We start from the raw sequence: 27,984 nt of genomic DNA on the forward strand, positions 1-27,984 counted from the left end.
TCTAAGTGACAGAAACTTAATTATATTTTATAGAATTAAATGGAATAATATGTAATCTCAACTACTTAAGTGGTTGCATATAGACATAAATAATGTATTTATTTGATATTAATATTATTTGACATTGCTTGATAATATTTTATTCAATAAAGACAACTAGTTTAAACTACTTCCTGAGTTAGTTTAGTGACATTGAATATTATTAGGAAGTTTTCGGAGTATGTAGACATTGATTTTAAAATATCACCTTTTGCTTACAATATTAGGAGCCTTATTTAAAGATTTTCATGATACTGCACACAAATTGGATTCTAAATCCAATTTCAAAACCCTTTGGTGTTCTTTGCCAGTTCTTTTTTCACACACTGCCAATATGAAGGAGAGACAAGTTCATAGAGTGCACTTCCTAACTAAAAATGACTGTAACAAATGGCTTGAAATGTTCTCTGGGGAATTATTGACTTTTTAATTCAGACTGCCATCAATCCTCATTTATATTTCATAATATGTATCTCAGGGAAAATAGCCTCCTTTTAAATGTGTAGCTTGTCACTGAGGTTAAATAGTTGTTATGTCAATCACTTATTGTTCAATTCGATAAGCATTGAGAGATTTTTCAGGTGATCATTTGATACCAGTATACTAAATGAGAAGCATATTATATAAGAGTATTTTTATTTTTTAAATATATATTATCTATTTGGGTATAAAAATTCAATACGACAAAAATTATTGATCACTGTTTTCCTTTCAGTACATGCACAAGTATATAAATAAAGTAGAAACAGCTAGAGTGCTGGGAGAAATGAAACATCTTATTTGAAAAGTGTCCTTTGGGGAGTATCAGTGGTAGTATGTATGACTTACATAATATCTATATTTTCTAATATGAATGATGTAGAATCCATTATTATCATTGAGCTAATCGATGTGTTTCCTTTCTAAGTAATTTTCATATAAATTTAGGCTGTCTTAATTTTTTGCTTTTCCAAAGAATGTTGCAAGAAGAATTGATCCTTCCTTTGGCTATAAATTCAATGGCAAGATACACTTGCTTTCATTAAATATGTCTTTTTTAAGAGCTCATTTACTAACCCCCAGGTTGTTAAGAAATTATAAATTAGGTCTGAGTGTTTGAAAGAATCTCTTTATTTTTCTTATGATTAATGTGGTTTTTCTGAAAAAAAAATCTCTTTAAAAAGGTATTAATTTGTACTTCCTATATAATACTAGTAAAATGTTACAGTAACTATTCTGTGCTAGATATATTAACAGAACCTAAACGTATGTTACCAAGGGGTAACATAGTATTAAAAGAACTATTTTTGAAATGTTTTTGATATTTCAAAATAAACTATTCAAGTAGTTATCAAAGTGAAAAACAATACAATCTTGGTTTTACTCCCCAACATTGTTGCAGATGTTTGTTAGTGTGTGTTGTGTTTGTTTTGAATTATATTTAGGAGAGGGGCAAGGATGTAGTAGAATTATAATGCTCAGAACTTTGGAAGTCTATTATTTTTCTGTCCTGGGACTATAAAAGGCAATATACAAGGAAAAGTTACAGCTCCAGACTCAACAGATTATTGGGCCTTTCTGAGGAACCCTCTCCACCCTTGGTCTCTGGGTCATAGTTGACATGGGTCTAATTTGGCTTAATCTAGTATCCTGGTTTGCACTGCTTTTATAATTTCAGTGAATCTGGAAGGCCAACATTTACTCATTAGTCGATCAAATTTGTATATATATTGGATCTGCCAGTCACTTGAAAGGAAAGTGGTAAAGTTAACTTTTGGGCTGGATTTGTGACCCTAAAGAGAGTGTTAGATTGGTTACTGACCTTGCATCTTTGACTGCTTGTCTGATGAATGAAAAGAAAATACATCAGGTAGTTCAAAGTATACACATTTTTTAAAAAGTGTCTGATGGTCTATGTGAATAAAACTTCTATCCATTGTCTTTTGCTAAGGTATCTCTTGCAGAAAATTCTTCAACTAAGGACCAGAATGGTTTTCCTTGATTACTAACTCATATTCTATTAAAGAAAATGTAGGGTATATAGGCTTTCATGGCTATACTAAAGAGCAAATGCTAAAATATGAATGCAAGAAATAGATGGGTGTGATAAGCCTGTAACACGCATTCTGCGGACTTCTCCATTCTCTGGGGTACTTTAGTCACTCATCTATGGGAATACAATGATTGAATGAGGCAAAACCCTCCTGTAAATGAACATTTAGTGACAGAAAAATAGAGATATGAGATAATGGAGAAATAGGATAAAAGCATTTAGAATAGCTCAACTATGTGATTCTGTTATGTAGTCCTCTCTGAGGTTGCATTTAACATCTTGGCTAGGGCTGCCGTCATCTGAAAGCTTAATTGGGGCTGGAGGACTTCCAAGATGGCTCACTCACATGCCTGTTTATTCTTTGCTGGCTGTTGGCATGGAGCTTCTCTCTGTCTCTTGATACATGAGCATTACCATAAGACTGATTGATTATCTTTATGTCATGAAATCTGACTTCTCCAAGAACAAAAGAGAGCTAGGAGAATGCGGTAATACCTTTTATGGCCTAATATTGGTTATCTTACACCATCACTTGGCCATATTCTATTTGTTAACAATGCGTCATCAAATTCAGCCCACATGTAAAATGAGGAAAATTTCTCATCTTAACCATCTTATATCTGACAGTCTGTGCTCTCTTGAAGGTAAAAATATTGAAAGACTTGTATAGATATTTTAACACTACCAAAGAAATGCAACCTCTCCCCTTTCTATTCTCTAGAATAGGATATGTAAGATTTGTGTTTTTTCTTCTTTAGTTTGGAGAAAAACCTACAGTTTTATTTGAATAAAAGATTTTAATAATGTATTAATTTTTTTAAATACTATAAGATTTTTTTAGATTTTTGTACTATATTTTTCATAGGTTATGCTAGAATTTTGTGTTTCTAAAAATATATTTATTTTATTTAAACTTATGTATTGAGTTATTGTAAAGGCTGATTATAGAAGTTAATTATAAAGCCTCTTGTTTCTGTAAGAATTTAGCTATCAGTCTAACTTTCATTCTTTTTTGTGTTTGTTTCTTTTTTTTTAATTAATTTCAGAGAGGAAGGAAGAGAGAGATAAAATTTATCAATGATGAGAGAGGATCATTGATAGGCTGCCTCCTGCACACCCCCTACTGGGGATCGAGCCCACAACCTGGGCATGTGCACTTGACTGGAATAGAAGCCTGGACCCTTCAGTCCACAGGCCAATGCTCTATCCACTGAACCAACCAGCTAGAGCTTGTGTTTGTTTCTTAACCTTTTATTTTGTGAGAACATTTAAGTTCTATTCTCTTAGCATATTTCAATTACACAATAGTGTTATCAACTTTAGTCACCATGTTATATATTATATCCTCAGACCTTTTCTATCTTATAACTGACTGTTTGTACTCATTGCCCATTTTTAATTGTTTTCTCTGCCCTGGTTATTTAATTTACCATAATGCCCTTGGTTTCATTCCTGTTGTTACAAATGACAGGATTTTCTTTTTTAAGGCTGAATAATATTCCATAATCTATATACAGGGTGTCCCAAAAAATGAATATGCACTTTGAATGATTATAAAGTCAGTGTTTATTAACATACAGTTCATTTTCAAAATTTAAAAGAATTTACAGAAATGAATAATATTTTTGGCAATGCCTGTTTTCAAACTGATGACTGTTCTGGTCCAGACACTGCTGATACAGGAAGCAATGGAATCACAAACATCAAGAATAATTTTCTTTGGTATCAGTGTGCCCTCAATTTGTCAACTATTGCTGGTTTTGTACCATAAACTTTATCTTTTATGTATCTCCATTTAAAAAAAGTCTGTGGCACTTTAGTATAAATTTTCTTTGTTCGAAGCTTAGTCTGGCTTCACCCATTAGTTAAATCAGTTAAACCTGAAAAGGAGTGAAAATTAAATGAGCTATCAGCTGTTAAAATGTGTATACATTTTTTTGCAGACACCCTATATATACCATATTTTCTTTATTTTTATTTTTTTTATTTGTTGATAGATGATTAGGTTGTTCCCATACCTTGGCTATTGGGAATGATACTGCTATAAACATGGAAGTAGAGATATTTCTTTCAGACAATGTTTTTGTTTCCTTTGGATATATACCAAGGAGTGGGATTGCTGGATTATAAGACAGTTCTATTTTTTGTTGTTGTTGCTGCTGTAGGAATTCCTGACCAAATTTGGAACATACTTTTAATGCACATCAGATTTTCTTTCCAATTGACTAAATTCAGTGGCCCTTAGAGACCAACTCAGCCAAGTTGATTAGGGGCAGCATGAAGTGTAAAGAGCATTGGCCCAGGAGTCAGGGCCCCCTGTATTTTAGTCTCAACTCTGGACTCCAACAAGCTCTGTGACCTAGAGGAGGCATTAAGTTAACATGACTATGAGGGCTTCCTCACAAACATTCTGTGGTCCCTATGAATATATTATTATTTTCACTTTTAAAGTACTGTTATTATTTTTATCACAAAATGACTGACATATCACAGAATAAAGGGAGACATAAATCAAACCTCATTTTTACTGAAGAGACTATTGAGGATAAAGTTCAGAAAGAATCTAGATTACTTCTTGAGGAACTTCCATACTGTTTTCCATAGTGGCCTTGCCAGTTTACATTCCCAACAAAAGTATACATATGTTCCCTTTTCTCCACAACCTTGCCAACATTCATCTACTATCTTTTTTATAATACCAACATAACAGATGCCACCTCATTATGGTTTTGATTTACATTTCTCTGATGATCACTGATGTTAAAGACCTTGTCATGGACCTGGTGGCCCTTGTATATTTTCTTTGAATCTTGTCTATTTAGGTTCTAAGCCCATATTTTAATTGAGTTATTTTTTGCTATGAAGGTGTATGCATTCCTAAATATTTTGTATATTACGTTTTTATCAAATATGTGGTTTACCAATATCTTCTCTCTTTTTCATTTTTTCCCTTTGCTGTGTACAAGGGGCTGTCTGCTTTTTAGTTGCTGAGTTGTAACAGTTTATTATATGCTTTGGTACTAGTTTTATATCAGATATAATTTTTAAAAATTTCCCTCCTCTGTCAATTGTATTTACAACTTCTTGGTAGTGTCATTATGCACCAAATATTTTACTTTGATGAAGATCATTTTATTTTAATTTGTTGCTTGTATTTTGGGGTCTTGTCTAAGAAACCATGGTGATATGCAAGGCCAAGAAGATTTACACCTATGCCAGTGGTTGGCAAACCGTGGCTCGCGAGCCGCGGTTTGCCACTCTGTTGACTAATGAGTTTGCCGACCACTGACCTATGCTATCTCCTGAATCTTACCGTATTACTTCCTATATTTAGTCTATAATTCATTTTGAGTTAATTTTTATATATGGCATGAGGTAGGGGTCCAGGTTCATTGTCTTGCATATGGATATCCAATTGCTCCAGCACCAAGTCTAGAAATAACTATTTCTTGGCAGCCTTGTTGAAAATCAGTTGACCATAGATGTATAGGTTTATTTCTGCATTGTCAACTCTATTTGATACATTTATATTTTTATCCTTGCCAGTCCCACTTTGCTTTGATTACTGAAGGTTTGTAGTACGTTTGAAAATTGAGTGGTATGAGGCCTCCAGTTTTGTTCTTTTTCAAGATTGTTTTGGCTTTTTGAGGCCCCTTATAACTCCATATGAATCTGAGGATTAGCTCTTCCAATTCTGAAAAATGCAGTAGGATTTTGATAGGCATTACATTGCATCTAGATAGCAATTTTGGAGTACTGTCATCCTACCAATAATATTTTTTACTAATTCTTACTATCTTACCAATTAATTCTTTCAATCTATGTACACATCATATTTTTTTTATATTTGTATCATTCTTTGAGTACTTTTTAAATGATTGAAAGGCTCAGCTTGTATTTTTCCCTAGCATAGTCTTAGATAATCTTTATCCAAAGATCTCTGGTACATTTTTAATAGGTAATGATGTTTGGAAGCTAAGATTGGTAAAAATATGCAACAACATTGAAATATATAATTTATATTTTTCTTATATTGCAATTTTTGTTTCTTTGTTTTAAGAAAATCAAATATGGGTTGCTAATTTACTTTCTTTTCCATTTTTTAGTTCCTCCAGTGATCCGGGTATACCCAGAGAGTCAGGCCAGAGAGCCAGGGGTAACTGCAAGTCTGAGATGCCATGCAGAGGGCATACCCAACCCTCAGCTGGGTTGGCTGAAGAATGGAATTGATATTACACCGAAGCTGTCCAAACAACTCACACTGCAAGGTGGTTTTTACCTGCATTTTTTGTCTCTTAAATGACCATGTAGAAATTTTATACTAAAATTTATGTCACATTTTATATCATTTGGTAAAAAAGAAAATGAATCTTGGTTTCAACAAAATGTCACAAACATTAAGAAAATGGGTTGTACCTAAGACATTATATTTGAAATAGAGTCTCTTAATATTTTTAATGTTTTAAATAATAGTCTTGTCATAATGATTAATTATGTCATTATTTTGGTGATAAGTAAAATATTAAATTATATATCTTTTAAATACTTGTCCTGTGAGTTATAACAGATATATGAACAGAATAATCAGGTCTCTTCATAGAAACCAATTCTGAAGTGACTACTTAAATGTTTAAATCATACATTAAATATATCTATGACAGAGTGTGTTGATATTATAGACACTCTTTAGTGAGTGTTTTGCAGTATACTTTGCAAATGAAGGGAGAAAAAATCAAAATGTTACTGAATGTTTCACATTTACATTGCTTTCAGTTATGAAATTATGTTTTCATATATAAAATATTCTATGTGCTCTAATATTCTATGATTATTATTGTACACATATAATTAATCAGTTACTATACAGATTATAGTCACAAATATATGGTAAGTGAAAAACAGATAATATTTGCAATGTCAAATAACCAAAATAATGATAAAGCAGTTGAATATATGCTGGTTATACTAGTAAGTAAAGAAATGTACAAATCTAATTTTCATTGTCAAGAGTAGCAACACCAGTCATTTTACTTGATTATCTGTTGTATGTCATTCTGTTCTTTATTTCATACCTTTAAATTCCTTCAATTCATCTTTTTCAAAATAAATAAATTTTCTTTTTTTTAAATGTAAGCATTAACTTATCTTATTCCACTTTAACAGTAATTATGTTTTATCAGTATTTTAAAGCAAATCTTTTGAAACATGTACTTATCTATTTTTGCAAGCAAAATGACATGTAAAAGTGGTTTTGACCTTTAAAACCTGAATTCTAAAAATATTTGTTGATATAAATAAGCCCAATAAATTTACATGTTTATATCTACTGATCACATTTTGCTATAATCTGATTAACAGAAATTAAAGTGAAGAAAGTTCTAATTAGCATCTGATTTTGTCATTTCTTATCCATTTAATAGCAGTAAACCATAAGAACATATATCTTTATTTCCAGGAATATATAGGAAGCAAATTTAGAAAGTTGGTTACTCTCCAAGACTCAACATTGAAAGAGTGTGGACCCTTGTAAAATACATATTGCCATTTTAAAAACAAGGCAAAATAGGTAAAGTTTTGAGATAATATGGCAAATAATAAAAACTGACTAAGTAGCACAACCTAAGAGATATATCTGGATGTATAGGAATTCCATGTGGCTTTATATACAACTAGAAGCACGGTGCATGGATTCGTGTACCCGTGTGGTCCCTCAGCCTGGCCTGTGCCCTCTCACAATCTGGGACCCCACCAGTGTACAGTTGGCCTGGGGAGCGCTCCAGGGTGCCTCTGGCCCATCTCTCCCAGTCCAGATTGAAGTGATCGCATGATCTCGCCTAGTCTTAATCAGAGAGATCGGGACCAGGGAGGGACCACGTGAGGGCTCCAGGGCATGTGTGGCCCATCTCACCCAGTCTTGATTGGCTAGACCCCAGCAGCAACCTAACCTACCAGTTGGAACGTCTGCCCCCGGTGGTCAGTGTACATCATAGCCATATTTGACCAGACACTTAGGCTTTTATATATATACTAGAGGCCCAGTGCATGAAATTTGTGCATGGGGAGGGTGTCCCTCAGCCCAGCCTGCACCCTCTCCAATCTGGGACATCCTTCTCACAATCTAGGACTGCTGGCTTCCAACTGCTCGCCTGCCTGCCTTCCTGATTGCCCCCAACCACTTCTGCCTGCCAGCCTGATCACCCCCTAACCACTCCCCTGCCAGCCTGATTGATGGCTAACTGCTCCCCTGCCAGCCAGTTTGCCCCTAACTGTCCACCCCTGCAGGCCTGGTCACCCCTAACTGCCCTCCCCTGCAGGCCTGGTCCCCCCAACTGCTCTCCCCTGCAGGCTTGATCACCCACAACTACCCTCCCTTGCAGGCCTGGTCCCCCCCAACTACCCTCCCCTGCTGGCCATCTTGTGGTGGCCATCTTGTGTCCACATGGGGGCAGCCATCTTGTGTGTTGGAGTGATGGTCAATTTGCATATTACTCTTTTATTGGATAGGATAGAGGCCTGGTGCATGGGTGGGGGCCAGCTGATTTGCCCTGAAGGGTGTCCTGGATCAGGGTGGGGGTTCCCTTGGGGAATGGGGTGGCCTGGGCGAGGGGCCTGTGGTGGTTTGCAGGCTGGCCACACCCCCCGGAGACCCAAGCGGAGGCTCTAGTATCTGGGATTTATTTATCTTCTACAATTGAAACTTTGTAGCCTTGAGCAGAGCCAAGACTCCTGCTTGCTCCATGGCCACAGCCATTTTTATAATTGAAACTTTTTAACCTTGAGCAGAGGAGGCCAAGGCAAGCCAGGGCTGCTGAAGCTTGGCTTCCTCTATCACCGGGGGCAACTCAAGCCTCCTGTTCTCTCCAGCTCCATGGCTGCCGCCATTTTTGTTGGGATTTATTTATCTTCTATAATTGAAACTTTGTAGCCTTGAGTGGAGGCCTGGGCCTGCCAGGGTATGCGGAAAGCTTGGCTTCCTCCATTGCCAGGGAAACCCAAGCCTCCTGCTCACTCCATGGCCGCAGCCATCTTGGTTGGGTTTATTTGCATATTTGCTCCTGATTGGCTGGTGGGTGTGGCTTGTGAGTGTAGCAGAGTGATGGTTAATGTGCATATTGCTCTTTTATTAGATAGGATAGATTACATATTACCAAACACTATAATTATTTAATTATTCATTTATTCAATAGATGCTTATTCAGCATTTCTATATTAGGTCCAAGTCTATATACTAACTGAATAACTGGCAATGGATGGGATAATATGTTAGTGACAGGAAGTAAAATCCTGGGAATGTAGACATATTTTATTGGCAGGCAAAACAAGATAGGTAACGCAAGACTAAAAATCAGTGAAGATGCAGAAAAACAAGGTGATACTACATTTAAAAAAGAAAAGGAAAGGTAAAGATCACAAAGAGTTTAATATCAGAGTCATATTAAGGTCAAGGAAGGTCATTAAAATGTGTTCATGGGTCAAATGATTCATATGTCCTTGTGACATTAAGAAAACAGTATTAGTAGCAATCAGTCTTCAGTAGATTTAAAAATGAAAAGGAGGTAAAAAGCACAAAAAATATCTTTCAGGTTTTGAAAGTAGGAAAAAGAAAAGGTAGCATATGCTATTGGCAAAGGTTAGGACTAATGAAGATATTTCTTTCTCTTTAGACAATTTATCCGTTTGAAGGTCTATCAATAAAGAAAAGATGTGTAGATAATGGAGGAGGGAAAGGATGAACAGAGTAGAAATGAACAGGAAAAGAGGAGAGATTTGACTTGGAAAGAAAGAGAATATTTGTTTATAAGTAAACTAGAGACCCAATGCTCGAAATTCATGCAAGAATAGGTCTTCACAGCTGCGGCAGCTGCCTGAATCCCTCCGTGGATCCCACGGCTGCAACCCCAGCTTCAGCCAGAAGGTCGTCCGGAAGGACGTCCAGTCTAATTAGCATAGTATGCTTTTATTATTATAGATAAAGGTGAATATGTAGATGGAAACAATGTTTTGGGTTTCCTTTATTTTTTTTCAGATTTTTATTGAAATATACTTGACATATAACATTGTGTACGTTTAAGGTAAATAACATGATGATTTTATATATGTTGCAAAATGACTTGGGTTTACTTTCTTATCACTTCTATATACTTCGTGATTTAAAAAGCAAGGTCACTCAGAGTGAGAAGTTAGTATTATAATGGGAAACATCAAACTAAGCATAAAGATTTGAAATAAAAGTGGAATAAAACATGAAAGACATTGAACTGTAAAGGTCAAGTGACATGAATATCAGCATTGGATATCCTGCAAATTGAAAGCTGTGAATATGCACATTTGTAAGTTTGCTAATATAATAGTCTCATAATTTACTAAAAAACCTAGGTGCAAGGACACCAGATACAGAGATATGTCAGCTTGCCCTAGTTCTGGAGGTTAGTAAGACATATGGATGAGGATGATAAATGGATAAGGGAATTGGTAGTTTTGGCAATAGAATAGAAAACATCTAAAAATGCTAGAAAAGACAGTGTAAGAAAAGACAGTGAGGCATATGAGTTAGGAGAAGAGAGAATTTGAAGACAAAATACACTGACTTGATGTTTGAGAAACTCTAAAGAATTTAGCTTAAGTGTGTGGGTCTTGAAAGAAAAGTATGGTCTGTGGAGACATAAAGCAAGAAGCTGATGCATGATTAAATACAGCTCTCGTTCCCTATCATTTGCACACTAATGCCTCCAAGCTAAGTCTGGAAAGCTGCTTATTTTTGGACATAAAACAACTTTTGTTTGTTTTTTTGTTTTTGTTTTCAGAACACAGCCACACTTATTTTTTAAAAAATATTATCTATAACTGCTTTCATGCTACTATAGCAGAAGTGAATAGATGCTGCAGAGACTGTATGGTTCACAAACCCTAAAATATTTACTATCTGGCCTTTTATAGCAAAAACAAATACAAAACCAAAATGTTGCCAATCTATGTTTTGGACAATGGATTCTCAACAAAGAATGGGGGGATGGAGGTGTGCAGTAAAGTTTATAAATTGAGAAAGAGGTTCAGGTGATTAGAATAATTACCTCTCCTCAAACACTCACTGCCTCTCCATGTCCCAGTGGCATCCCTAGGGATGGTATTCAAGATCTTTCCCCAGTGGTGTTCCACCTTCTTTCCTGAAATTGCCACACAGATTGTTTTGTCCTCTGTCACAAATAGTCATATTCCTCATGGTGCATGATGTTACTGAGATTGGATAACATGGAACATCCACACACAACCACACATGCAGAGACTCATACAGAAAGAAAAAAATGAAAAAAAAGGAAGGAAATCTAAACAAATGAATACAACAAATGAATGAACTTCAGAGTCTGATAGAGCAGAAGTCCAGCCTTTCCTTTTGAGTTGAGTGACTTGCATAAGATCACTGTGAGTCTCAGATTCTTCATCTAAAAATTAAATGTCATTTGAGGTAATTGAGAAATAATATATGTAAAAGGACCTCATATATTGCCAACATATGTTAAATCTTAATTATATCCAGGTTTCCACACTGGGGAATGCAACTCATTATTCAAGGATTAGCTTAAAATATTATTTTACAAGATTTAAAAGTTGGACCAATGATTTCCTTAACCTTTTGGTTACACATTGACTTTGTCAATTTTCATATTATATTGTTAACTTTAGGTATATTTATGCCAAAAGACTGAGATCTTGCAGAAAAACCATGTATTATTATTTTTCTGTTCTTCTTACCTAATACTTCCATATACATAATATGGACTTAATAAGAAACTTGACAAGTGGTGGTCATATTATATATGCACTAGAGGCCCAGTGCATGAAATTTGTGAACGGGGGTGGGGGGTGTCCCTCAGCCCAGCCTGCACCCTCTCCAATCTGGGACCCCTCGAGGGATGTCTGACTGCCCGTTTAGGCCCGATCCGACCGGGGATCAGGCCTAAACGGGCAGTCAGACATCCATCTCACAATCCAGGACTGCTGGCTCCCAACTGCTCGCCTGCCTGCCTTCCTGATTGCCCCTAACCGCTTCTGCCTGCCAGCCTGATCACCCCCTAACCCAGCCGTGGGCAAACTACGGCCCGCGGGCCGGATCCAGCCCGTTCGGCTGTTCTATCCGGCCCGCAGAGCCGAAAGAGCGGAGGGTTCTCTTGCTTTCCCCTCCGCTCCTTTACTTTGAATTTATATTAGTTCACACAAACACTCCATCCATGCTTTTGTTCTGGCCCTCTGGTCCAGTTTAAGAACCCATTGTGGCCCTCGAGTCAAAAAGTTTGCCCACCCCTGCCCTAACCACTCCCCTGCCAGCCTGTTTGCCCCCAACTTCCCTCCTATGCCAGCTTGGTCACCCCTAACTGCCCTACCCTGCAGACTTGATCACCCCCAACTGCCCTCCCTTGCAGGCCTGGTCCCTCCCAACTGCCCTCCCCTGCTGGCCTGATTGCCCACAACTTCCCTCCCTTGCAGGCCTGGTCCCCCCCAACTGCCCTCCCCTGCTGGCCATCTTGTGGTGGCCATCTTGTGTCCACATGGGGGCAGGATCTTTGACCACATGGGGGCAGCCATCTTGTGTGTTGGAGTGATGGTCAATCTGCATATTACTCTTTTATTAGATAAGATAGAGGCCTGGTGCATGGGTGGGGGCCAGCTGGTTTGCCCTGAAGGGTGTCCCGGATCAGGGTGGGGGTTCCCTTGGGGCATAGGGTGGCCTGGGTGAGGGGCCTGTGGTGGTTTGCAGGCCGGCCACACACCCCGGAGACCCAAGCGGAGACTCTGGTATCTGGGGTTTATTTATCTTCTACAATTGAAACTTTGTAGCCTGGAGCTGAGCCAAGCCTTCTGCTCACTCCGTGGCAGCAGCCATTTCTGTTGGGATTTATTTATCTTCTATAATTGACACTTTGTAGCCTTAAGCGGAGGCCTGGGCCAACCAGGGTGTGTGGAAAGCTTGGCTTCCTCCATCGCCGGGGAAACCCAAGCCTCCCTCCTGCTCTCTCCATGGCCGCAGCCATCTTGGTTGGGGTTAATTTGCATACTCGCTTCTGATTGGCCAGTGGGCATGGCTAGTAGGCGTGGCTTGTGGGTGTAGCAGAGTGATGGTTAATTTGCATATTACTCTTTTATTAGATAGGATGATATAGCTCAGTTAATTTCTTTATGAAATGTTTTTATAGGTAGCCTTCTATATTTTACAGCCTTCCATATTTATAGCCTTCTATAAATTAACCAAACTGCTATTATTTAAAACTTTTGTGAAAGCTTAAGGCAAAATAGATTCTGAATATTAAAAATAAATATATAAAGGAAATTATACTTATCAATGTGAAATACTTCTTGTGCAATACAGAAAATAGGAAATAAATATAAAATATAAAGTGTGTGCATTTGATATCAAATATTGGCTCTCTTTAATAGAATGACAGCAGTTTATGAAACACTTGAATGCTTTTGGAGTAATTTGGCGTGCCTCTAAAGCATGGAAGTAAGAAGGAAAATAGTTTAATTAGGGCAAGCTAAGAAATTGTTTGACTGTGTAATCAGAAAGCACTGTACCAAAACTGAAATTGTAGTTTACAAGTTGCATTTGCCTTCTGTTTTCAGCAAATGGCAGTGAGGTTCACATAAGCAATGTGCGCTATGAAGATACCGGAGCATACACTTGTATTGCAAAGAATGAAGCAGGAGTGGATGAGGACATCTCTTCTCTTTTTGTAGAAGATTCTGCTAGAAAGACCCGTATGTACTGAGTGTGCATGCACACATACACACACACACACACACACACACACACACACACACACACACTGTACTCAACTTTACTATTAAGCTTTTTTCAAAAAACAAAAAAATCAGGCCTGGCCGGTGTGGCTCAGTGGTTGATCATCAAAGTATGAACCAGGAGGTCATGGTTCGATTTCCAGTCAAGGCACATGCTTAGGTTGCAGGCTCAATCCCCAATGTGGGGCTTGTAGGAGGCAGCTGATAGATCGATGATTCTCTCTCATTATTGATGTTTCTATCTCCCTCTCCCTCTCCCTTCCTCTCTGAAACCAGTAAAAATATTTTTAAAAAAATAATCAAAAGACTGTGAAATGAATAATGCATTAAAATTTTATATATAGGAAAGATATTAATCTTGAAATATTAAAAATAGATTTAAGAATTAAAAACAAGCTTGTGAAATTTTTAACATGACACTGAAATGATTTTGTTTCTTTTGCAAGTGTACGTAAGATGTTTCAGGTCCTGTCTTCCCATTTGCTCATAAAGGAATTCAAATCCCTTGTAAAATACCTCTCCCAAATGACTTGGAGAATTTAAGGTATCAATATATAGCAAGGTCCATCCTATAGGTTTAATAAATTAATACATTTACTCTTCTCTCACTTGCATTGCAGTCAGTGGTGCAATAATTATACAGCAATGCAGGCACTGTGGTCACTGCCACCATGGGACATGCACTGCCCTGACACCATCACCACTCTAAGGGCTGTTCTATATATTTTTTTCTTATTGATTTGAGAGAAGAAGAGAGAGGGAGAAAGAGAGAGAAACATCAATGAGAGAGAATCATTGATCTACTGCCTCATGCACACCCCACACTGGGATGAAGCCTGTAACTCGGGCATGTGCCCTGACTGGGAATCTAACTGTAACCTCCTGGTTCATAGGTTGATGCTCAACCACTGAACCATGTCAGCCAGGCCTGTTGTATGTTTAATGCTAAAAATCCTTTGTCATCACTCTACATGTCTTCTGGTGGGATCATGAAATATGCTTTATTTAAAATTATTACTTGGTGAGAGGAATATGCATGGTTTGGGGATGCTACAGATGGATATTTGATTACAATTGAATTGTTCAGAACTCAAAGTAGCATTTATCAAGTGAGCTCTATATAGGCAAACTCACAGACACTTTCTTCTCCTGGTCCACACACATCACAGTATGGCTGTTTAGAAATTGGGTTTGGAAATATAGTGGACTCTTGAGCAACAAAGGGATGCTCACCCCTGCATATTTGAAAATCTGCATATAACTTTTGTATTCTCCCAAACTTAATTACTAACATGAATAGTCAATTTACACAATTTATGTATATGTAATATACTGTGTTCTTAAAATAAAGTGAGCTAGAGAAAATAAAATGTTATTAATAAAGTCATAAAGAAGCAACAAATATATTTATAGTATATGTTGAAAAAAAAATCCACCTATAAGTTGACCCCACAGTTCAACCTGTGTTATTCAAGAGTCAACTGTAACTTCTTGCTTCTCTGTTTTACCCATTAACACCTGTTAATCTAAGATTTGGCAGGGTCCTGATATTTTGAAAGTCCTCTATATTTGTATGTCCATTTCTCTAAACCCAGTTTTTGAACAAGGCAAAAGCATTCTCCCAGGAATCTTCTTATTTGTTTTTAAATCAATGAGCACATTTAGGTAGGAGTGGGCCCAATGAGGAAGGAGGGTCTTATCTTTCTGACTACCAAGTTACTTTTTTCTATATTTGGTCTGGTTAGGACAATCATCATTACAAACAAACATTTTAAAAAGAAAATTATTAGGGTGGAAAAAGAGAAAAGAAAGCTGGATATAATGACTTGAATAAATTTCACCATATTTTTTACTGTACTCTTATGTATTTCTACTAAATACCACTTTGCAACATATTTCCTGTTAAAAATTAATTTTAGGGTTACAAGTAAATTGAAGACTTTAGTTTTCTTTGTCCTTTATGATTACATTTGTGACACAGATATTTATTTCAGCTCTGTATTTTGATTTTCTTTTAATGTCTATCATGTAATTTTCAATATATTTCTCTATTTACAACAGTATAAGACCTGTAATAGTATCTTAATTTAATCAGCCATTATATACTAGCATGTAAATTTGAGGAAAATTTAATGTAATTTTATTCATATATTTAGTCATATTAATGTGTTTAATTATAAACAGTTTCAGAAATTATGTTTTCACTTTATTTTACTTATCACTTTAAACTCTTAGAGGTCAAAATAACACATTTTAAATTAGTTTTTGAAATTATATGTTTATAGAATGCTGTTAAAATCAGACTTAATGTTTTTATAAGATATAGTGGTGCAGGCTTTACTTCATCTACACAGAACTTTCAAAGTCATAGAAACAATACAAGTAAAATATTTGGAGGGATTTTTTCTAAGTCATAAATGTTTATAGGTGTTACTTCTATATTTAAGTTATGTGACTTTTCAAGGATAAAGAGTGAAAACTATTGAATTTTGGTTTTTAAATTAATTAAATTTATTTGCATTGGTAAAATAAATAACATAAGTTCTACCATCTGAATAACATTTAACCATATTATTAACTACTAGTAGCCCTGCACATGAATCCGTGTGCCAGTATCTCACCAGTAGCTCGCTGCCGCCCTCCAGTAGCTCTCCGCCCACTGCCCTGCACTCCTGTAGCTTCCCCCGCCCCCTCCTAGCTTGCTGCCCTGGCCCTCCTGTAGCTCTCCACTGCCTGCTTGTAGCCATTAGCTTGCTGCCACCCTCCTATAGCTCTCCGCCCACAGCCCCACCCTCCTGTAGCTCCCTCCACTCCCCCCCCCCATAGCTTGCTGCCCTGCCCCCTCCTGTAGCTCTCCACTGCCTGCTTGTAGCCATTAGCTTGCTGCCACCCTCCTATAGCTCTCCGCCCACAGCCCCACCCTCCTGTAGCTCCCTCCACTCCCCCCCCCCCATAGCTTGCTGCCCTGCCCCCTCCTGTAGCTCTCCGCCCCCTGCTTGTAGCTTGCTGCCCCACCCTCCTGCTGATCTGTGATATGGTCATTACGCAGCCGGTCATTAGCTTCACAGCATAACGACCATTTGCATATTACATCTTTATTATATAGGATAGGCACTAAGTTGTACAGCAGATCTCGAGAACTTATTCTTCAGGTATAACTATAACTCTGTATTCATTGAACAACTCTCCATTTCTTTCTTCTCCCCAGTTCCTGACAACCACCATTCTATTTTATGTTTCTGTGATTTTTGACTCTTTAAAATACCTCATATAAGTTCAATTATACAGTATTTGTCTTTCTGTGACTGGCTTGTTTCAATTAGCATGATGCCTGCCAGGCCCCTTCATGTTGTCACAAATGGTAGGGTTTCCTACTTTCTAAAGCTGAAGAACATTCCATTGTATGTATGTACAACATTTTCTTTAACCATTTGATTATTAATAGATATCTGAGTTGTGATATCTCTTAGCTATTGTGAATGTTACTGCAAGGAACACATGAACTTAGGTATCTCTTTGATCCTTAATTCAATATTTTTGGATATATACCTAAAAGTAGGATTGCTGGAGCACATGACAGTTTTAGTTTTAAGTTTTTTAGGAAACTTCATAATGTTGTCTATAGTGGCTGCACCATTTTATATTCCCACCAACAGAGTGCAAAGGTTCCAGTTTCTCTACAACCAAGCCATGACTTTTATCTTTTGCTATTTTCATAATAACTATCCTACAACATACACAAAAAATAACATAATGCCCAAATCTATAAAACTCCTACTAAAATAATATATGGAAAAATCTTCATGACATAGGTCCATGGTCAGCAAACTGCGGCTCGCGAGCCACATGCGATTCTTTGGCCCCTTGAGTGTGGCTCTTCCACAAAATACCACAGCCTGGGTGAGTCTATTTTGAAGAAGTAGCATTAGAAGAAGTTTAAGTTTAAAAAATTTTGCTCTCAAAGAAATTTCAATCGTTGTACTGTTGATATTTGGCTCTGTTGACTAATGAGTTTGCCGACCACTGACATAGGTCTTGATTATGAAATTAACAGATTTTATTTGTAACTCAGAAGTCTCAAACATTACAAATTCTTTTTCATATTCTAACATTTTATAGGCCTGCAAATACAGTTTCTTTCAAATAGCAAATTTATTTCTCATTTTAAAAAGGCCTTTAGTTTTTAACTTTTTATTCACAAATTTGCTACACTGGTTAATAAGAACATATATATTTGGCTGTTGATATGAAAGTGCCCATTTTTAGAAATGTATGCACATAATTAGAACAAGGATAATAACAAGTACTCCAAGTGAGTAGAGTATTAGTAGCTACACAGGAAAATTAACTGAAAATATTAGAATATCTATGTAGTAGAAGACAGTTTCTCTTGAATAGCTTACTAGTTCTTAGTAAGCTGTCAGAGTTCTATATAGCAAAAACAAAACCAAAATCAGGTAGAGATATTATTAGGGAAAATGGTGGTCTATTATAACTCACATTTTAAGGATTGCTCTGGGCTCTCTTCTAGTAATTTTGTGGACAAAGATCAATATTAATTATACAGGGCACATATGTATTTTGACAGACATTATTTTTAAAAGCTAAAGAAAACAGTCACAGACCAATCAATGATGACTTTACTCTTCTTATTTGTACATATTGAAATTTTATTGACTTGTCCATGTTCATGAAAAATAATCTCACAGTTCTTTTTTCATTTTAATAGTGATGGGATAGTATTTCTAAAAAAGCAGAGTGGTTTATTAGAAGAGCATGAACTTCGGAGTAAGATCTGAGTTAGAATTATTGTTCTACCACATAATAGTCTGGTGGTTTGGAGCTATTACATAACCTCTCTGAGCTTAAATTTCTTATCTGTAATGTGAAATAAAACTCACTAAGGGATTTCAGTGCAGATATTATAAAGCACTCACCATAGTGCAAAACATAAAGTAGCTCTTCCTCTATTCATGCTTATTTTCTGAAAATAATTACTTATTTCTTGCTAGAAATATTGGCAAAAATCTTTTTTAAAATGCCTAGAGAATCAAGTAATTTGTTAGAAATCAAAGATTTTTGAACATGAATAACATATATACATTGTATATATGTATACATATAGAGAGAGATATAAGTGTAGAGATAAACAATAGAGGTAGACGTAAATATGAAGATAAATGGGAATCTGTGATTATATAACAAGTATAAAATATTATTTCTCTTCACATTTAAAAAATGGACTCAGCTGATTAGAATATAGTATACCTTTTTAAAATGTAGCTATTAAGATATTTAATATTAAGGACAATTTTGTTTTGTCAGAGACCACTTTTGTCATAGAGTCAAAGCAAAACTATATTTGCCCCCTACTGGGGATCTAGCCCACAACCTGGGCATGTGCCCCTGACAGGGTAATGAACCTTTGACTTTCAACCAACTGAGCCACACTGGCCAGGGCCTATAATATTTTTAATAATCTGTGTAACATGCTTCTCTTCTGTTTTCTTTTCAAAGATTCAAAGAAGAAAGCTATTGAATTCAATGTAGATAGCAATAAAAATGGAGAAAGATTTACAACTTTTGGGCTAAATGGCACAACACAGACTTATACTGCTTAGCTACAGCTTGGGAGTAATCATGCAGCTGTTTTCTACTTAATAGAGCATCATGGTAATATCAATCACATTTTTTCTTACTACATTTTTCAGCTATATGATACTACTGAGTGGACCATTCATGCAAGGCATCATATGGCTAAGGAGTTTATGTTTTGCTTGTATCCTAATCTTTGAATTGGAAAACCTTGAGTTACAGTACCCAGCTTTGTCAACAGACTTTACTGGAAGTTTTCTCATGTGATAAATTGAACTACAAAAAAGTGCTTCAAAATACTATACTTCTACAGTTACATTAGAGATAGGGTGTGATAACTAAGGTTTAATGGAGTGATATACAGGGAGGATTTAAATGTAAAAAAAAAAGTAGAAATAGGCCATAGGGAATTGTGTGATACTTGTGACAGGTAGTAGGGGAAGGTGATAAGAAAAATGTAAGGTGTTTTAAGAGTAAACATTACTTATTTGAAAACATCTTGCATGTAGCATAAGAGCTTAATAAATTTCCATTCCCAAGGGGAGTCAATTCCCAGATGATAGTAATTCATCTTCAGGATTAAGGTAAATGAAAAAGTGGTATGTATATAGGATGCTATTGAAAGCTTTTAAGCTACTGGCTGCATTAAGCACTGAGCACAGATTATATCACATCTTGCTAGATTTTTAGTAAGGAATATGATTAATCTAGCTTCTTGCTAACATTGGAATTTAATGTCTGAATATATTATACTAATATATAAAACTTTTCTTTTTATCATTGTCACTGGCAGCATTATATTTGGAAATACTGGGCTATTACAAAAATTCTTACTTAAGGATTAACTTAAATACATTAATATCATTTGACTATTATGAAATAAAAATTGTAAGAGTCTTTAAAAGAGTATTTCAATTTGTTAAGCTCTACAAAAAGATTACTGAATGGCCTGGTCAGTGTGGCTCAATGATTGAGCATCAACCTATTAACCAGAAGGTCATGGTTCAATTCTGATCAAGAGCACATGCCAGGTGGTGGGCTCGATGCCCAGTATGAGGCATGCAGGAGGCTTCTGATCAGTGATTCTCTCTCAACATTTTTTTAAAATACATTTTATTGATTGTTTTTACAGAGAGGAAGGGAGAGGGATAGAGAGTTAGAAACATCGATGAGAGAGAAACATCAATCAGCTGCCTCCTGCACACCCCCTACTGGGGATGTGCTCGCAACCAAGGTACGTGCCCTTGACAGGAATCAAATCTAGGACCCTTCAGTCCACAGGCCGACGCTCTATCCACTGAGCCAAACCTGTTAGGGCTCTCTCTCATCATTGATGTTTCTATATCTCTCTCCCTATCCCTTCCTCTCTGAAATCAATAAAAATATATATTTTTAAAGATTACTGAATGAACAAATTATATTGTTCTCATATAAATTAATAACCATTATAAAAATGCAATGAGTGCAATTCACAATACAGGGATTTAGAAATATGCTAAAATGTAGCCATTCATACTTTAATATTTCAAATGATATATAAATGCTTCAGAAGTATTTGCCTGTTTTAGAAGTAGAGGAAAGGGTCTTAAAACAGATTCAAACATGGCCCTTTTACATATAAAGGCATTTTGAATATGTTATAACCCATTTTGTAAATAGAATAATATATTTTGGTAATAGAGACAAAGTAATTAACTTCTCTAGTCTTTATTTACTATTTTCTTAAAAAATGGAGAAAATACTTATTTCAAAGGAGCAATTATATCGATTTAATATTATGTAAGTAGGACCTTAATGTTTACAGAGGCTAAAAAGATAACATAAATCAATTAATAGCATCACCTATAAAAAGGCACAGGTGAAGTCAAATACAGCAGTCATTGATTAAAAATTTTTACACTCACCCAATGTGAGAGAGAATAATTAATAACAAGGAAAATACATAATTACAGATAAGGTGTAGACATCACAGCCAGGGTGAAATTTTCATCCTGATGATTATGAGCTAAGTGCTAGAATAAAAAAGAACCAAATAAAAACAAATATTTGAGGAAAACTGAAATAAATTAATAAATGAAAAATATGGTTAATTTTTATTTAAAATTTGCTGAATATTATTCAATAGAGCATTTTAAATCTGAGTGAACAATTCACATTACTTTTGTAAAGCAAGAAACAAAACAAAATTAATACTTGTCACAAACATTTACACATTCATAAGCTTATTATGAAATAAAATGTACTTAGGATAATCAGAGTCATGTCAAGATTAACCATGCTTGATAAGCATTTATTATTTTATGAGCTTTCATTATTTATATAAATTCCTATATTCATGCTCTCAATTTGGTCAATGACATTGTCACATGCTGCGAAGTAACTTATTCCATAAATTTTTTCATCTCTTCACCCAGAACACACTGAAATTATCTGCCTCATGATTTCTGTATCTGAAGACTATATATTTAAATAACACCCTTTCAATATCATTAAATAGATCTATCCCTAAGACAATGCCACTTTTGCACAATAGTAAAGCCTTGTTATCTAACAAGTTGCCATGTGATCTGAATGTCATTGAACTTAATCATAATAAATTAGGTATCTCTATTGCCTACAAAGCAAAACAAGACTCAGAGTTTTTATTTTGACTTATGGCCTACATTTTGTCTGCAAGGCATTATTTACCTTTAGGAGCATGTTACTATCCTCCTCTCATATCACACACTGCCAATTTGCCTAATTTACTTTGATAAAATTAGGCAAGTGATGATGATATTGTTTTATATTACTTCAGGCATGAGGACTAAATAAGCTTAGAGACTGAAGGTGCTAAGTATAAAATCTCTATGAAACTTAGAAAATGCCATTTCACATCCACAAGAATACCAACAATTAAAAAGCTGTATAACACTGAGACTTGAAGATATTTGGGAAAAAAAGGAATCATTATACATTGCTAGTAGGAATGTCAGTTCACCACCCTTTGGAAAAACACTTTGGTATTATGTATTAGAGTTGATTTTTGTCTTTGCTGTGCAAACCAGCAATCAGAGGTAGCAGAGAAACACCGAATTGCCATATAATTATTTAGGAAGAACCTGCCATGTACTTAATATTTTGCTATAATTTATAATTACTTTTTAATTACTTTCATATCTCCATGGCAACCAAACTAATTTAATTTAAATACTTTTTACAATGGCTGTAATTTGATTTATATAGTTAAATCTGTGTGAAGCTAGCTACTTTCCCAAGTGCCTGAATACCATATCAGTATTACTCCAAATTTATCTATTTGTTTCTTGTCTATTAGAAAAAGGAATTTACAAAATTTATAAAGTGAATAAGAGTTTTCATTGTAAGGAGAGCAAAAAATCTACAGGGAACAATAGTTTGCTCATTTGTGCTTTCACTGATTAAATATTTATTGAGGAAAGAACAAACACAAACCATGTTGCTAGCATATGAATAGCACTGAATCAGAAAATTCTGCCTTCCAGATAGGCTATAGTTCAGTATAGTTCGAAAAGGACAACCATAATACATGGTAGAAGAAAATAATTGTAATAGACATACAAGCCACGCGTGATAAGATTGCAGACACAGAAACATCAAATTCCAACTGAGTTGCATAGTCTTTATTGAAGTGATGACTTTCAAGATGATATTTGGTGGATGTATTCATAATTCCATACCTAGAGACTTAGTAAAAGTATTACAAACCCAGGGAAGACTCATCAAGTCCGTGGTAGAATTCACTGACTTTATGTAATATATAACCAGAAAATATTTGCTGGGATCTTGCAATATATGATAAGAATGAATTGTTGGAGAGAACTAGATGAAGGGAGGCCTTGACATGCATGAATAGAAAAAGTCAAATTAGGAGTGATTTAGATGCCATATTCCTACAAAGATAAAGTGTCTACATATTCATTATATAGGGTGTTTATTCTACAGATATCACAATAAGCATTTTTTTTCTAGATTTCATTGCTAACGTATACCAGTAGAAGGCATTTGAGGTGTAGTTTTTGTTCTGTTTTTGTCAGTTGTTTGTTTTTTAATTACCTGGGGAGAATTAACCAAGTTTGAATAACCATCAAATAGTCTTGTATGTTTACCATTTAATCTCAAAATGGAATACATATAGTGAAAAATAATTGCACCATGTTTCTGGAACACAATTAGTGTGACCATTCAATGTGAAGTTGTATTATCTTCCCTTACCCAGCTTTTGAAAAGCTATCTTATATAATAAAGAGGTAATATGCAAATTGACCATCTCTCCAACACACAAGATGGCTGCCCGCATGTGGACATAAGATGGCCACCACAAGATGGCTGGCAGGGGAGGGCAGTTGGGAGGACCAGGCCTGCAAGGGAGGGCAGTTGGGGGCGATCAAGCCTGCAGGGGAGGGCAGTTAGGGGTGACCAAGCCTGCAGGGGAGGGCAGTTGGGGGCAATCAGGCCAGCAGGGAAGGGCTGTTAGGGGCAACCAGGCTGGCATGGGAGGGCTGTTGGGGGCAACCAGGCCGGCAGGGGAGGGCAGTTAGGGGCAATCAGGCAGGCAGGGGAGCAGTTAGGTGTCAGTTAGGCTGGCAGGGGAGTGGTTAGGGGTTGATCAGGCTGGCAGACAGAAGTGGTTAGGGGCAATCAGGCAGGCAGGCAGGTGAGTGGTTGGGAGCCAGCAGTCCTGTATTATGAGAGGGCAGTTGGACATCCCTCATGGGGTCCCAGTTTGGAGAGGGTGCAGGCTGGGCTGAGGAACCACCCCCCTAACCCCCGTGCACGAATTTCATGTACCGGACCACTAGTTTGCCATAATAACACTTCCCAAAAGATGGTGTTACTTGGTTAATCAGTCTGTTTGAACTGCTATGAAGAAAACTGTATCCTCTATCTATAATAATAAATATAAAATGGGGAAAAAATAGATACAGAGGCAAAGAAGCATTGAACAGACTGTCAAACTACAGCGGGAAGGCAGGGGAGGTTGAAGGGGGGCTGTAAGAGATCAACCGAAGGACTTGTACGCATGCATATAAGCATAACCAATGGATACAAGACACGGGGGGCGCAGGTAAAGGCATGTACTGGGGGGTAGGGGAGGCCAGGGAGAGGTCAATGGGGAAAAAAACAAAAGGAGACATATGTACTACTATTTGTAATACTTTAAATAACAAAAAAAAGAAAAAAGAAAAAATGCTAATAATACAATGTTAAGTAAAAAACAACAACAACAAAAATATATAATGATAGATGCAAAATTATCTATCGTCAACTTCATTTCTTTGCGGCCCTCTGAGCAACCTTTACCTCATGCAGTCTATACAATTGGTACAATGTTGGCCAGACAGACAATTCTGGCTACAGATCCTAATCTAAAAACATTCTGTGTGATATTGAAACAAGTGGAAGCTTGGCTCATCAATTTATTTTTAGAATATTATTTTACTCCAGATTACTTAATTAGCCACTTATATTTTTAACACGTACTTGCTTTATTTTGCTCTTTTAGATTAAACTAAAATAAAAATTAACTCAATTAGAGACATTTGTAGAAATGTAATTTTAATATATCTAATGCTCTAAAATATTTGTGACAGTGTCTAGCACATAATGAAGGATGAATAAGTGTTTGTTCTAATTAGCATTATTATTATTATTATTATTCTGGGTCAGCAGTTATTAACTTTAATGTTTTTTAAATATTGAACAACGAGTAAAAATGATGTAGCCCCAGCTGGTGTGGTTTAGTTGGTTCAGCATCATCCTGTGCACCAAAAGGTTGCCGGTTCCATTCCCAGGCAGGGCACATGCCAGGGTTGCCGGGAGCGTTCAGGAGGCAGCAGTTCAATGTTTTTCTCTCTCCCTCTCCCTTCCTTTCTCTATCTAAAAAAAATAAAAAGAATTTAAAAAAAGTGTAAAAGTGATAGTACCCTATGCTAGATATGGGACTAGTCAAGAGTTACAAATTAGATGTTTTATATTTATATTTAATAGCAAACTATTTTAGGGTTGAGGTATTTTATATTCAAGAGTGAGCAGTCATTAAGGTTTACATGTGTGTGGAGTCCATGATATCAGAAGGCTCCAGCTAAAAATGCTCACACATTTCCATGCCAATGTTCCTCTTACTCCAACTACGGTTGGCTACACTCTGCTACTTGGCCTAGTTTCTTTGCTCTTCCTGTCACTTCTCTGCTGAGCATCTTTGACCCCATCCACTTTTTCTCTGTGCCAGTAACTGCAGCTGCTCCAGCTAGAGTATCATCGATGCCTGTTTTTTGTTCTGCCCTTTTTTCAGTGTTGACAATGGAGGGAAGAAGAGCAGCTGGCATTGTTCTCTCTTATTAACACAGAATCTGTATTGTGTCAGGTAGGATAGGAAAGAAGGAGAGAGGGGACAGATAAAACTAGAGGAGACCAGAGAAGTTTATTCCATTCATGATGTTCCACATTTGTTTCTCCATTGCAATAATTTAAAGTAGTGATTCAGCTCCCAGTAGTAGCATTAATGTTTCAAATAAAGAAGAATATATATGTTAAAATAATATGGGCAGAACTCCAAATTCCTAATTTTATTATGTAGTGGTAGGACATCTTATTTCCTTCTTTACCTAGTCTTAGACATTTGATGTCACTTATTCCTGCTTGAATTTTCCTTTCTAACATGATGAGAAAGAACTGTGTTTTACAACCTCATTTATAGGTATTCAAAAGTAGTAATGACAATGTCTCCACAGAGAAGGCTTTAGGTTCCTGAAATATTAGAGATTTAAAGGTGGATAGTATTATGACCAGGAGTTTTAATGGAGCAAAGTAAGAAGCATGTTAGTTATTACAGAAAAAAAAAAAAGATCTGTGGATGACTTGAGACATTTTTCCAGTTTAATTGTATTTTCCTTCTTCTTGAAATATACTCTTGGACTGATTCCTAATGTATGCTTTTCAAAACACCATGATTTGCACTTACTTCAGCTGAAAGATATTTTTAAAACAGGTTGGTAAATTCTAATAACTAGAAACACACCACTCAAGAATTTTAGGAAAACATAAATTAATAAGTGACAATATCATGAAGAGTTGACAGCAAAACAGGATTTATTATGTCATTTTAAGCAGAGCCTGCCATTCCTTCTGTGCCATTGTAAGCAAAAAAGGGGGACTTTTTTTTTTTAGTAAGTACTGCTTTCATAATTAAATAAGAAAGAAGTAAACCTATCCCAGGAAAAATACAGTAAGAGAGGCCTCAGGCTGAAGTTGAGTTGGCCGGTGCAAAATAATCCTCCTCAACAGGATGAGTCAGTGAACAAATCAGATGTGCAGGATCCAGTTAACTGGTCCTCCTGGGACCATCGGGGTACTTTCTAACTTAAGTTTGCAAGTTCTTTCATGAATAAACTGAAATTCTTTTATGAAAGTTATTATTAGCTTGACATGAAAATGATTACTTCATAACCCAGATGTCTGGGATCTCTGTCCTGAAACTGTACAGGAGCTAAATATACAGGACTTTGGGGGAGAACATGTCAGTCATCCCTTTAATCCAATTACACACGACCTTCCCGATATGGGATGGGGATTTAACACATTGAGAATATCAGTTTTTACATTTTGTAACAGGGGGCCAAGGCTGGTGCTTCTTGTGCCTAACAGCAAATCAAAATCAAGACGGAATTCACTTTAATCAGCACATTGTAAACACTTGAAGCCTTATAAAAGGCAGATTCAATTTGACTGCAGAACTTGCCATTGGCCTGTTGAGGCTTCTAGCATTTGACTGAAGGAACATGTTTAGTATCCGTCTGTTCCTCAACACTGTGTACTCAAATATTTTATTTTTTTTTCATTAAAAGAAGGGATATAGCACATATTATTGCTGCAAATTGCTTCATATTTGATTTACAATATAAAGTTCTGAACTTGAAGATATGTTTTTATTTAGCAAACTTTTTTTTTCAAAAACATGTGTGTACACATATGTAAACATATGTGTACATACACAGATTTATGTTTGTGCCAGGCACTGTTTTAAGCAATATAAAAATGTTAACTCATTGAATGCTCATAAAATTCTCCTACTATCTAATATGTATGTTTTAATTCAAGTATTCTCTTTAGAAATACGTTCTAAGAAGAAGTTAAGCCCTGTTAACTTAGAGTGAAATTCTTTTAGACACATTATGTCATTTTCCACAGGGCTACTTCCCTGGACAGTGTAAAAACCCAGTACTTCCCTTTTATTCTTGTGACTACTAGAAATTTCAGGTACTGTGGTGATGGCCTACTGCAGTGATTTTCCTGTTTAGGTGTGAGATCCTTTTTTTCCCCATTATTAGTCTGTTTTGCAATTTCTTTAAAGATAAACAGACTAGCCCTTGCTGGTTTGGCTCAGTGGATAGAACATAAGCCTGTGGACTGAAGGGTCCCAGGTTCAATTCCAGTCAAGGGCACATGCCCAGGTTACGGGTTCGATCCCCAGAAGGAGGCGAGCAGGAGGCAGCCAAACAATGATT

The 27,984-nt window shown here is 36.2% G+C and overlaps 1 protein-coding gene across 4 annotated transcripts in view; it reads left to right on the forward strand.

Annotated features, from left to right (window-relative positions):
- The window catches only part of FSTL5 (follistatin like 5), a 618,951-nt gene that overhangs the window by 487,541 nt on the left and 103,426 nt on the right, over positions 1 to 27,984 (forward strand). For all 4 annotated transcript variants that reach the window (XM_080673147.1, XM_080673149.1, XM_080673148.1 and 1 more), the window contains exons 9-10: positions 6,178 to 6,339; positions 13,688 to 13,822. In XM_080673147.1, coding sequence (XP_080529273.1) covers positions 6,178 to 6,339; positions 13,688 to 13,822 — 297 coding nt within the window. The remainder of the gene's footprint in view (positions 1 to 6,177; positions 6,340 to 13,687; positions 13,823 to 27,984) is intronic.

Source organism: Plecotus auritus (genome assembly GCF_963455305.1).
Source record: "Plecotus auritus genome assembly, chromosome: 6".
NCBI lineage: Eukaryota > Metazoa > Chordata > Mammalia > Chiroptera > Vespertilionidae > Plecotus > Plecotus auritus.